Here is a 12,290-nt window from a genome sequence, read left to right on the forward strand (position 1 = left end):
TCATGCATAATGATTAATAAAATAGCACTCAATCCTTAGCAATCAGAGTGATTTCCAAAACATTTTGCTAATCTCCTCCAGAAAGAGTTCTGTAAATGTTTTATCTCCTCCAATCACATATAATTGATGCAATAGAATAATTCAACAAGCTAACAGAATTTTCCTTGGTGAAAATCAGTTTACCTTTGATTCACCTTTCCTTTTATCCTTGATCAGAGAGAGGCTTTAGTAATTAATTTTTTGCTGAGAGAGATTTTTGTCCTTCATACATTTGCACAGTCTTTCTAGTCAAGAGCAAAATAACCAAAAACCAGCTAAAATGGTTGATGCAGCATGGAAAAGAAGTGTGCCTGTGTTCATGAATGTGTATGTTTTGTAGGAAAATTATGCATCTGTGTTGACATTTTCCAATGTGTGTGGGCTGATCATTGTGCCCAAGGAGAACATATTTTCCTAGGTATATTTAGGTATGCAGTGCTGTTTGCTTGGCGAGAGCACTCAGAGCAATGAATCTGGGAAACTGATGTGTGTATGTGTTCACATGTCTCTTATGCTGCTCTGCTCAGGAGGCAAAGGACAAAAGAGGTTCCCATACTCACATGTCTCTTTAAAGTCTTCTAAGGACATTTGAGCATAAAAAAGTTGCATCCTGGCCCCATAAAATAAATCAGCTGGTCTTCAGAAACAATATCACCCTACAATCTGGGTAATTCTGTTTTTCTTGCCTACTCAGTGCTGTGGTGTGTTTATGTAGTATCTGGGGCAGCAAGGCTTGAGTTAATTCAGAGCTGCCTCTTCCCTGTTGCTGCACAGACAGTCGTGAAGCCCATGGCTCTGGGCAACATGCATCACCTGGGACTCTGCTGGCAAGAGCCAGGCTGGGCAGCTTTGCCTTTGCATGGAATAGAAATGTTAGAGGGTGTAAAGCTGGATAAAGGAGTCTGGAAACACTGTGCTAATCCTACTCTGAAGCATCTCAAAATTCAGAGCACTCAAAGGGGAAGGGGAAGGAGGACAGTGGATTGATCTGATTCAGAGGGCTATTATAACAGCTGTAGAGGGTAAGCAAAAAAGATGTTTTCCACTTACAAAGGGCTGTAAGAAGCTGAGCATCCAAGTGCTGAACAACACGTACACACAGCTCATTTTGCACAGTATTGAGACATCTTGCAAAGCTGGAGGATACTTGCTCAGCAGCAGAGAGTGCACTTTTCCTTTCCTTTCCTTCTACTGTCTGCACTAAGGTGTGGGTTATCTGGGTTATTTAGGTGCTTCATTACCATTCAAATAATAAAAAAAAAAAGAAGTCTAAGCATCTCACCATCTCAAAGGACCACACCTGGGAACAATAAAAGGGATATTGCTCCTTTTTCCCCCTGCATGGCAGCTGGCAGAAGGAAATGAAAAATAATCAGTCTCCTTCTGCCCTGTGCTGCCACCCTCAAGCAGATAAGAGCACACTCAGCCCTTGACCTCATGTCTTGCCAAACAGACTCTTATCTTGCCACAGAGGAGCGGAAAGGTGAGCAGGCCAGATGGTGCTTTTGACCTCATCTCCTTCCCTGCAAGCTAGCAGAGTCATCTCGCTGTCTGCCTGCTGCCAAAATCCACGGCAGCAGAGCCAGGCAGAGTGTGCTGTCTGTCGCCTGCTCCTGCGGGGCAGAGCCAAGCCACGGAGCCCGCGGGAAGCCAGCCACTCTCTCCTTACCCTTCTGCCATGCCTCCAGAGCCGCCTCATTTCTTTCTGGCAGGTCCACATCATTATGTATGAGCTGGGGTAAAAGCACAATGTGCTTCATCTTCTTGGTGGCATTGATGCTGGGTGCCTGCGATGATGGACAGGGGTCCTGCTGCATTGCACGGGGTGCATGCAAGCCCCACTGTAAGAAAGGGTGTCCTGAAAGAAACAAATGCCTCTGCCATTAACAGCATTGGAGAGCTGGATTCTGGGGCTGAGACTATTCCCTCTTTTCCTGAAAAAACGTCCCCTCTGTGAGGATCATGCCTATTTCATGGTTTTGAAATGCTAGAGCCCATTGCAAACAGGCATTGCAGAGGGATACTGGTGCAACTCACCAGCTTTTTATTACCCCATTTGATCTGGGGCATGGCTCATTCAGTTTATGAAGTGATTATCTTCACTATAAGCCCTCAAGTGGAGGAGCAGCCCTGACTCCAGGAGCACCACCATGACAGCACAGAGGGAACCAGGCTCTGCCAAGCCATCAGAGATCTCCTCTGGGCATCTCTGAGAGCAAGAAGTGAGCCAGGAGAAGCAGTGTAGGGTGGGAGCTTCCGCTCCCCTGAGGCTGTTGGCTGGAGGGATGAGGAACAGGAGGGTGAAAACCAGCCCAGCTGCTCCACACCCAGATGAATTACCCAGTGTAGCCCGACAAGCCAGGCCATCTGGGGACAGCAGTCTGCGTGGCTGGAGGTGTTGCCTTGCACCTAAATCTGAGGAAACCAGGGCATAGCCCCGTGCAGGACAGTTACATACCAGTGATTCAGGAATCACTCGGGGAAGATGCTGTAGTGCACGCATGGCCGGTGGGTACATGCTGTCTTGGAGACATGTGTGAATAAAAGTGGTGGAGAAGTTGATCTGAGGAGCAACAGCAGACCTGCTGTCAAATAGGTTTAATTTAAAAGTTATTTGTTGTGTTCTGCATGCAAACACTGGCCACTTCTGGGGTTTCAGAAGGAATTTAAAGGGTTTATGCTACTTACAGTCTTCTCCAGGTGCCTTAAATGCTCATTTTAATAAGAAACATCCCTGACACTCATTTTGGTTGGCAACTATTAACAGCTTATAGAGTAGCCCTAGGGCTTTAGTCAGGGTAATGTGCTCTGAAATCCCTGGTAAGGCTGAGGAATGTGCTACAAAACTGCGGGAAGCAGAGGAGTGTGGCTGAGTGCTGCATCATCTTGTCTCGGCATCTACCTGCCTCTTTTTGAAAAGCCTCAGAAAAGCTTAATTACTTAATGCTGTGGGCTTGCAGCTTCCTTTTCCATTCAAATTCCAGATATTGAGTAACCCCTTGTGCCAGCAAGCGTACTTGCACTTCGCATCTGCTGTACTCCTCCTGTCTGTTTAATATTCACCCCGACGCCGTGATGTGCGGGTAGAAGGTCCAAGATGCACGGCGGGGGCATCCTGCCTTAATGCACCTGGAAACTTTGGCACCAGGAGAGCCGCTGAGAAGAGAAAAAACATCACAGACCTGCAACTCCCAGGCAATTGTGTGAGAGGCTCCATATGCTCCGGTGCCCGCAAAAAGAGCTGAGTTTGGCATTGCATCAAAATTATTTCTCCCCGCTCCTTGAAAGCAGGTCTCCATTTAAACTGTGAAACTACGTGACCGTGAGCTCTGCTTTTACGCTATAAAGCCTGCCTGACAGGAGCGCAGGTAACCTGTGGGGCAGGATATAAGGCTGTTAGCAGATCTAGAAGGGGGCTGCAAGGTGATCGCACTAGTTCCACCACGGTCTATGTGCCACAGGCTCTTTTGGTTTGGAAACAGCCCTGTTTGGTCTAGCTGTGCCAGGTCAGGGAAATGTTGCAGAGGCAGCACCCTGACCAATGTGTGAATGGCTTCCTGATGTCCAGAGATGCAATGCAGCATCACAGGAGAGCAGTAGAAAGGTGGGACATGTGATGGAGCTTAGCAAAATAAGCCAGACCAGGCATGGTTTAAGCTTTGGGACTGCCCAACCAGGAGTCTTGTGAAGAGCCAGGTGATTCAAACATTGAATCACAGTAGCTCAAGCAAGAGGAAGCAGATCTTGGGATTTTGTGGCACCTCGACTGTTGATTTGGCACCTTGAACCTAGAGATGAGGGGGTTTTCCTGACAAGTAAAGATGCTAATTTTAAAGGGTTGCCCTCCTCTGTACCAGCAGTTGAGGCTGACAGGACATGTGTGTAACCACGATTCGGTGACGGAAAGGCAGAAGGAAGAAGCACTGACCTCAGGTTGCAGCCCTGAACGGATGAAAAATGCAATGTTTCAGGCCAGCACTTGAACAAACTTGGGGACCTGGCCAGCAGCAGGTAGCATTGAATGATACAGAGATTTCCACCCTCTGCAGCTTAGCAGCGGAAAGGGGATTGAACTGGGCAGGGTGGATGCCTAAACCATGCAGAGAATGTGTCCTCTCCCAGAGAAGCAGTTAGGGCTGGGGAATTTTTTTCCTGAAATTAGGGCTGCAGTGGATTGGGGAAATTTTTTCCCCCTCCCTTTTGCGTTCCTGTAGAGATGACCAGACCCATGGCAGGGGCAGTCTGGCCAGGTTTGGTCTCACCAGAAGCAGGGAGGGCTGCTAGAAGTATGATTAGGGACTGGTTTGTCAAGGACGGCTTCAGCAGAAATCTGAGGTGAGGGTATAGCTCCTGTTTTCTCTTTCCCCATCCTAGTCACTCTCAGAGAGCAGTGGTGGAGCAGCACCTGCTCCACGGACCAACCCCTGGAGCTGCACCCAGCCCTGCTCAGTCCCATCCACTGAGCAGGCAGCTGGGGTTTGGCATTGCAGAAGCTGTTATTCCCATTGCTGAAACTGTTAGTTAGACAGAGGAACAACAGCAATGTGCTGGGGGATCCAGAGAAAGGGCCCATCTGTCTTGCTTTTTAGAATGATTAGGGAAAGTATTTGACTTGGCCAGCATGGGAAATTACACGGCCAAGAGAATTGCAATGCTGAGGCTGACTGCCTGGCAGCAGCGTGGAGGGGGGAACAGCGAAAATGAATTGAAATCATAGCCTCCCCTCCAGTGACCAGAATAAAATCCATAGCAGGACACAGACCATGCAGAGGTAACAAATAAGTCTGCTTGTCCCCAAAATGCTGAACAGTCCCGTATGTTCAGCTCCTGATGCCCCCTGATGCGGCAGTGCCTCCCTGCCTGCAACAAAGGTCCCATCCTGCTACTCCTCAGTGCGTGCCTTTCCCTCACACTGGGTTAAATGCCCCTGGCTGGTTTGCATCCTCATTTCTCTGTACAAGTGACTTCATTTTCTGTATTTATACGTTTTCTAGTCCATGAGTCATTAGCAAATATTGAACCATTTGAACCTCATACTGGTTTCTTCTTCGCTTTTTCATGGAAGCGTTGAGTGTTGTCGAGTCAGATTCATTATTGAGGAGTGAATACTTTGTATCACCATCAGCAATGAACCATGCGCTGCAATCAAAGAAAGACATCAATGTGATTTATTTTAATTATATTTATTTCCTGTAATTTTTTATTCATTGAGTCCTTTATCAGCTGTTCCACATTTTTGCCAAGGACCAATTTCAAGCTGTAAATCGGTAACAGCATTAGCCTTATAAATACTTGACTCTCCCAATTTGCCCTTTTAAAATACTGGCACAACTTCAGCTCTCTTCTGCAACTTCCTCAGCACTTCAGTGTTACTGAAAATAATGGTGATTTAACGAGCTCTTTGGCCACCTCTTAATTCGATGAATATGCTGGCAGTTTTGTGATGTTCAGCTGGGGTGTATCACAGTGGGGATGCAGATTTTGCCATGGATGTTTTACCCCACTGTTCCCACACAGAGCATTAATGACGCCCATGTCATGTTCACCATGACTTTGCTGGTGTCCCATTTTGCTGCTGTACTAATGCAGGCAAAATAAGGGATCCAAGAATAAAATGGCGATGAGCCCTTCACGAACAAAGCAGGAAAATCACTACGTTGCAAAAATCACTTTGACACTTTGTCAGTCATACCTCACCACAGCAATCGCTGGAACTAGTAGTTATTAATTACCTTTGTCAGGTGAATTTCTTTAATCGCCTGCAACTTTACTTCCAGGAAACACCTACTTTCAGCTGCCGCTGCCAGTTTAAAGGCCATGTCTCCTAGCAGTAATTTTTAGGAAAAGTCCAGGAAAATTAACAGGGGATGAAGGCGTGCGTGGCTCACCTCTGGCTGTACAGGATTGGTACATGTCCTGGAGTCACCTGCCTGACCTGCCTGCATTGAGAAGAAAGGTCAGTGGGATGGGGTGGGGGAGCAAGGTGGTCAGCCAACCTGTCATGTAACCCAGGGGCAGTCTTTTGTGACCTTTTCTCCTCCCTAAAAAGTAAAGCAAACATGGTAGCAGACTGCCTGGAGAGCTGCTGCTCCTTGGACCTTGACAATACACATTCAGCGTTGCGAGGAGGCATTCAGCAGACAGCATTCAGCATGCGCCGTCGTTGCCCTAGCTATCAAGCTCCCATACAGATGTTCATTGAACTGTCAGAGCATCGAGAGGAAAATAAATTAATTGTAAGTGGAAGAAGGTTACTTAAATCTTTTCTGGAAGTATTATATAGCCATTAAATTGCATAGGAAACTCAATTATAATGGATAATAATGTTCTTCCGAGGAATTAAATAGAAGCCCAATTTATAATGCTGCTCGGCATTCAAACCAGAGTGTTCCACCTTCCTGGTACATGATAAACATTTACTAATTAATCCTCACAAAGCCTCGATGAGGCAGATCTCTTCACACCACTGATTCTGTTTTATAAATGGGAACACAAAGGTACAAGATACATCCTTTGAAGCTGAGGTTGTGCATGTCTTCAAACATGATTTGGGTCTCTGGGAGCCCACTCAGCACCTGTGTTTGAATACTGAGAGATTTGTAAAAAGCCTGGGAGCCAGGATCAGAAAACAAGGTTTCTTTGTGTCCTTTCACTGTGCTCAGACCTTTGAGGCATGTTTCAATATGATTCTTCAGCACAATCTCCAGAATACTGGTATTTTCCCTGCACGGTCATATTACATTGCAGGAATGGTATTTAGAAGAAAAGCCAAAGGTCTTAAGTCTCAGGTAAGAACTGTAGGAATTGGCCCGTAACGTAGCAGCTAATTATGTCGATATTCAAAAGAACAAAATTTATGACCAACTGGAAGCTGCTATTTGCAGAAGATCAATATGGATGGTATGGGATGTGGGTTGTCAAATAAATGTGGATGTAATTTACACCAGGATGGTGGACTATCCATGACTGGAGACAAATCAGAATTATCTAGTGTCATTTAAAAATTCTCTCTTGTCTCTCTGTCACCATTTAAGGCATAGCATGAATAAACACACGGTGCAATGAAAGGGAGCTTCATCCCAGCACCAAGCTGTAGCTGAAGTAGGGATCTTTCCCACTGATTTCAGTTTAATTTTTGTCTGCTTACACAGGATACTAATTTGAGTTTGCAGTTGATTCCACAGCTTGTGCAGGGATTCCACACAACACAGGTAGAGAATCTGCAATACTCATCAAAGAGCAAATAAAAACGGGGATGGACACAGCCAGGACTGAAATGGTGTTTTGTAGACATGATGTTATGTGTTAAATGGTGAACTGAAGACCAACTTCCCAGTTAATCCATGTTTCAGTGTTTAAAGTGTTGCTGTGGTGGACTAACAAGTAGTCTCCTACTTTCAGGCACCACCAAGCCTAGCTGAAGGTCTGGCTTGGACAAGGAAGCATCTTTTCCAACTCGTTTGTGACTAAAAAATCCTTGACGCAACAAAAGGATTAAGTTCCTGAAAAGAACAACTCTGCATTGGTGATGGAATGCCCAGAGAAAGCCATGCAACCTTTATATCCTCAGTAAAAAAAGTGGCTTAAGAGTTTATTACAATTTTTGATACATCAGAGGTGTCACTAACAATACTTTAAAACATGTAACAAAGAAAGAAAATGCTCTTTACTAGCTATAGAGAGATTGGTCGATGGTTAGCACAGATCAGACTCTTTCAGGGGAGTTAGAAGATTGCTCCCATCCCACCTGTCTTCTTGAATTAATTAACATTAAAACTATGGTTTTACAAAACAAGACATGCTAGATAAAATTCTGATTTGTTTGAAAACACTGAGCATTTGTCCATTGCTTTCAATGAGGGCTGAATTTTACCTAAAATTTCTAACAGACTTTTTATAAAATAGTGTTGAAAAAGATCTCAAGGGCCATCCTATTTCTCGTCCTGCTGCAAGGCAGGATCAGCTACATCTATGTCAGTCCTGATGGATGTTTGTCTAACTGGTCCTGAAAGAGCTGCAACACTTGATAGCACCTTGGGCTCTGCTTCCATTTTCACCTGTCCTGAGATATTAAAAGAAAAAGGACTTTTATTACCTACTCTAGGAGGACTTTTGACTGGTTTAAAGGACCAGAAACAATTTTAACATCTGATGTCTTACAATCTGCTAAGGATACGAACTAATCCTACCCACTCCCAGGGAGCTTTCCCATGATTTATCAACATTTTTCCCTTTTATCTCTTCTTCGTGAGATATCTGACACGAAATCCTGTTGTTCTGATTCCCATCATTTCAGTTCTGGTCTGATTTCAGTGGCTGCCCCATACAAACCGATAGTTAAAACTTAATGCTTTTCTCTGTCTGAAGGCCTGTCAGTCTTCCTGTGGTGCAGTATAAAGTGCATAATTCTAATTCTAGGAGTGAAATGCCAACTACCATAATTATGTTGGCAACATGGAAAGGCAGGGCGGCAACAGAGCAGTAATGACCAGGCAGGACAGGAGAGGTAGAGAGGAGGAAAAGAAGGACGGGTGGGCAAAAGAAGAAATAATTAAGTCTGATCCTTGCAGAAGAGCACCTCTACGGTTTGCTTATGCTTCCAGAATGAAACATCACCGGTCATTAACTGCCCTTTGCCCGCAATCCAGTGCTTACAGAAACAAAGCGGGGTCTTTGGTTTCAAGAAGGCCTGAATTGCACTCAGAAATAGTAAAACACAGCTCCTCATTGACAGGCAATTTGAAATACACTGCTTGCATCCCCTGCAACTACAGGAAACCTGCCCCACAGCTGCTTAAAATACATTTATGGTTTAGAAAGGGAAACACAGACACAAAGATTGACATTTACAGCTGGTATTTCTGAAAGTAAAGGTCTGAGGCAGATGGTCACATGTAGCAGTCAGAGAACGAGAGGTGGACTTCCCATGCATTCTCTCTCATTCCAGGGTACACCATGCATTAAGCTTTCACAATAAATATTTTTTTTTTAAAACTTGCTACACAGAATCCAATAGCAAATAGCACAATTTATTCTTGCTAAAGCGTGTGAGAAAAGGCTTTGTACTTGGAGTCGGCTCTTAACTGGGGGTTTTATTCCCCAAATACAAACACTTAACAATCTCTACTGGTGAAAGACAAGGCAAAGAGCCTTTTCAACCAAGCCATAAAATATCTAGTTTCATATATAATCACAGAACTTCCTGACATTAAAGGGTCCCAGCTTTGCACATGGGGCAAAGTTGATGAACGCTGTGAGAGACTAGCAGTGGCCAAATCAGCGTTTCAGATATGCCTCTTTGCCAGAAGACTCCTCTGCACCATTTTCTGCCACCACACAGATGACCACTAGGAAGGCGGGAGGAAGGCAGTGGGGCACTGGGGGAAGAATGCTGTACTGCTGGCCAGAGAAACCCTCACATGCTGTCTGCAGGAAAAATAACAGCGGCTGGGATGGAGAGTCTGCGTAGGAACCAGGAGTGTTGCTGGCACATACGACCCATGGGGATGCATCTTTAGCATCACCTCCGTATCTGTGGCTTTAAACTTCCTCATGAGTTTGGCAGATTCATTGAGAGTTGAAATTCCTGGGGTAGGCAGGAAAGATTTTTCTGCTCAGTGTTGTCTAAAGAACAGGTTCCTGAAGGCATTGTTGTAGTTTTTGTTGAAAGCAGTGTAGATGAGTGGATTAAAAAAGGAATTTGAATAGCCTAGCCATAGAAAAATACTCTTCCAAATGGGTGGGATGTCGCACGAGCAGAGGGGGTTGATAAGCTCTGTGATGAAGAAGGGGATCCAGCAGAGCACGAAGACCCCAATAAGGATGCCCACCATGAGGGCAGCTTTCTTTTCCTTCTGCTCTCTCCACGTGTCTCCATCCGTCTGGAACGTAACAGTGGCGTGACGGACAGTGAAGACCATCTGTGGCTGCTGGGCAGCTTCTTTTACCTGCCAAACACAAACACAGGTTGCACCATATGTGCCTCAGTCAGCTGATCCCACACAGCAGGTACCCAACCAAACTATGCAAGTGATGGCCAGAGCTCACGGGGAAACGCGGGCCATCTACGTCATCCTCTAATTGAGGGGAGAGTGGTTGTATGAACCTCTTCTGGGTAACGGAGATGATTTTTAAGTGAGGCTAGAAACTAAAGAGAGTAGTGATATATGGGCACATGGAATTGCTCACACAGCATCGCAGTAAGATTATTTCCCCATTTACAATCATATCAGTAGAACAGACACACACCTACATGTCATGCACAGAAGTCTCCTTCTTCCTCTGAACCCATTGAGTTTAAGAGTCCTTGGTAGGAGAGGCAAGAAAATGAGCGCACATTTCCTTCCTCCCCCCAAGTAGTCTTTACAGCACACAGTCACTGTGCCTGTGATGAACTGGCATGATGCAGCCATGATGAGGAAGGATTTACGAGGACGTTCTGCACGTGTGTCTCCTGTGTGGGTAAATTCACAGCCTCCCCAAAGCCACAGCTGCTTGCCAGGTTATCGTCTGCAGAGGAGATGGGATCCCAATCCATTCACACCCCCAGACGCCTCCCCCCGGGAGGAACGATGACCCCTTACTCACGCTTGCGAGCACTGATTCAGCATTCCATGGGGGGATGTCTGTGAGTCACCGCACGCCCACGTGGAGATCAGGCTCGCAATCTGGCCCAAAGTTGCTTTAGCTACACCTTGTGTGCTCACAGCTGGGGACTCGGAAGGAGTCAAAACACTGGGCTTGCAAGTTTTGTAGTCAACTTTCCCTTGAAAGCCGCCGGGATTCACAGGGCTTTGGTGGGATGCTGTATGCCTGCACGCTTTAGCTCTAAGTTTCCCCCACTGCTGCAAGGGCTTGGCTGCTACCAGCAGTTGACAAGAGCAAAATACAACTGAGCTGACCTACCTCCAGCGCTTCTGGTGTAATGGGGGTGATGGAGTTGCTCTTCCGAGATCCAATTCGAAACTTGGCGGCCTTGTAGATCTTCCAATACACAAAGAGCACCACACAGAGGGGCAGGTAGAAGGCGCCAAAGGTGGAGAAGATGGTGTAGGAAGGCTCCTGGCTGACTTGGCACTCCTCACTGTCCTCTGAGTAAGTCTCTCCCCAGCCAAAGAGCAGCGGGGCCAAGGAGATGAAGGCAGAGAGTGCCCAGGTGAGGGCAATCATGATGTTGGAGATGCGGCGCCGGACGCGGAGCGTGTACTCCAGGTGGCGCGTGATGGACCAGTAGCGGTCGAGGGCGATGGCCGTGACATTCCAGATGCTGGCGGTGCAGCACAGTACGTCAAAGGAGATCCACACCTGGCAGAGCGACCGGCCCAGCCACCACCGCCGCCCAGACAACTCATGCACCAAGCTGAGGGGCATGACGAGGGCGGCTACCATCACGTCAGAGATGGCCATGGAGGCCACCAGGTTGTGGGGCACCCGGTGGAAAGTGCGTACCCGGAGGATGGTGGCCAGGACCAGCCCGTTCCAGAGGAACGTGGCCACCACCAGCATGGCCAACAGGGTGAGGACCAGCACACTGAAGACGGAGAGATGCGCCCGGCCAATGTCCAGCCCGGCGGAGGACCCGCTCCGGTTGCCGGCGTTGGGCGTCGTATCGGCAAAGCAGCTGAGGTTGAGCGGGCGATCCATGCCGGGGGGCTCCGGGGCACCCGGGCTCCTCCGGGCGAGGCGGCGGTGCTCGGCGCTGCCCACTCCCCGGGTGGGTGGGTGGGGTGGGGTGGGGTGGGGAGCGCCGCCCTACCGCGGGCGCGGAGGGTCCCCGGCCGCCCGCAGCGGCGCCGGGCGCGGCGGCTCCTCGCTGCCCGCCGCCGGGGTCTTCATCCCCGGGAGGACGAGCCCTGCGTCAGCCGCCGACTGACGGCAGCCCCCGGCCCGCCCCGCCGCGCCAGCCCCGGCGGCGGGAGGCGGCGGCTCCGCGGGCGCGGCGGGGTGCGCGGCTGCGGAGCGGCGCGGCGCGGCGGGGAGCGGGGCGGCGCTGGCTGCGGCCGCGGCGGCGGAACCCGCGCGGAGGAGCGGCTGCCCCGCGGAGGAGTCGGCAGGTGAGGGTGAGTGTGAGTGTGAGTGTGTGTGTCCCCGCCGTGCGCGGGTGCGGAGTGAGCAGCCTCTCGGCGGGGAGCGGCGGGGCTGGCGAGTTCGTGCTTAGTCATTTCAGTGCGCGGATGGTCCCTCGGAGCCAGCGCCGGTCGGAGCGGGGCGAGGGCAGAGCCGGCAGCCGCTGCCCGCACCGCGCGGGGCGC

The 12,290-nt window shown here is 48.5% G+C and overlaps 1 protein-coding gene across 1 annotated transcript; it reads right to left on the reverse strand.

Moving 5' to 3' along the window:
• Nucleotides 1-7,618: 7,618 nt before the first annotated feature.
• Nucleotides 7,619-11,682, reverse strand: HTR5A (5-hydroxytryptamine receptor 5A). The gene is made up of 2 exons (XM_074892505.1): nt 10,945-11,682; nt 7,619-9,986 (listed from the first exon to the last, which is right to left on the reverse strand). Exons 1-2 carry the CDS (start codon nt 11,680-11,682, stop codon nt 9,654-9,656), a joined length of 1,071 nt encoding a protein of 356 aa, XP_074748606.1. The 3' UTR covers nt 7,619-9,653.
• Between the last annotated feature and the right edge of the window lie 608 nt (nt 11,683-12,290).

Source organism: Strix uralensis, chromosome 1 (genome assembly GCF_047716275.1).
Source record: "Strix uralensis isolate ZFMK-TIS-50842 chromosome 1, bStrUra1, whole genome shotgun sequence".
NCBI classification, from domain to species: Eukaryota; Metazoa; Chordata; class Aves; order Strigiformes; family Strigidae; genus Strix; species Strix uralensis.

What these genes read in the sequence shown, in the direction of transcription:
- HTR5A (XM_074892505.1), bottom strand. Translation starts at nt 11,682, where the DNA reads ATGGATCGCCCGCTCAACCTCAGCTGCTTTGCCGATACGACGCCCAAC. An exon ending in TTACACCAGAAGCGCTGGAG is followed by an intron (nt 9,987 to 10,944) that starts GTAGGTCAGCTC and finishes TGTGTTTGGCAG; the next exon opens with GTAAAAGAAGCTGCCCAGCA.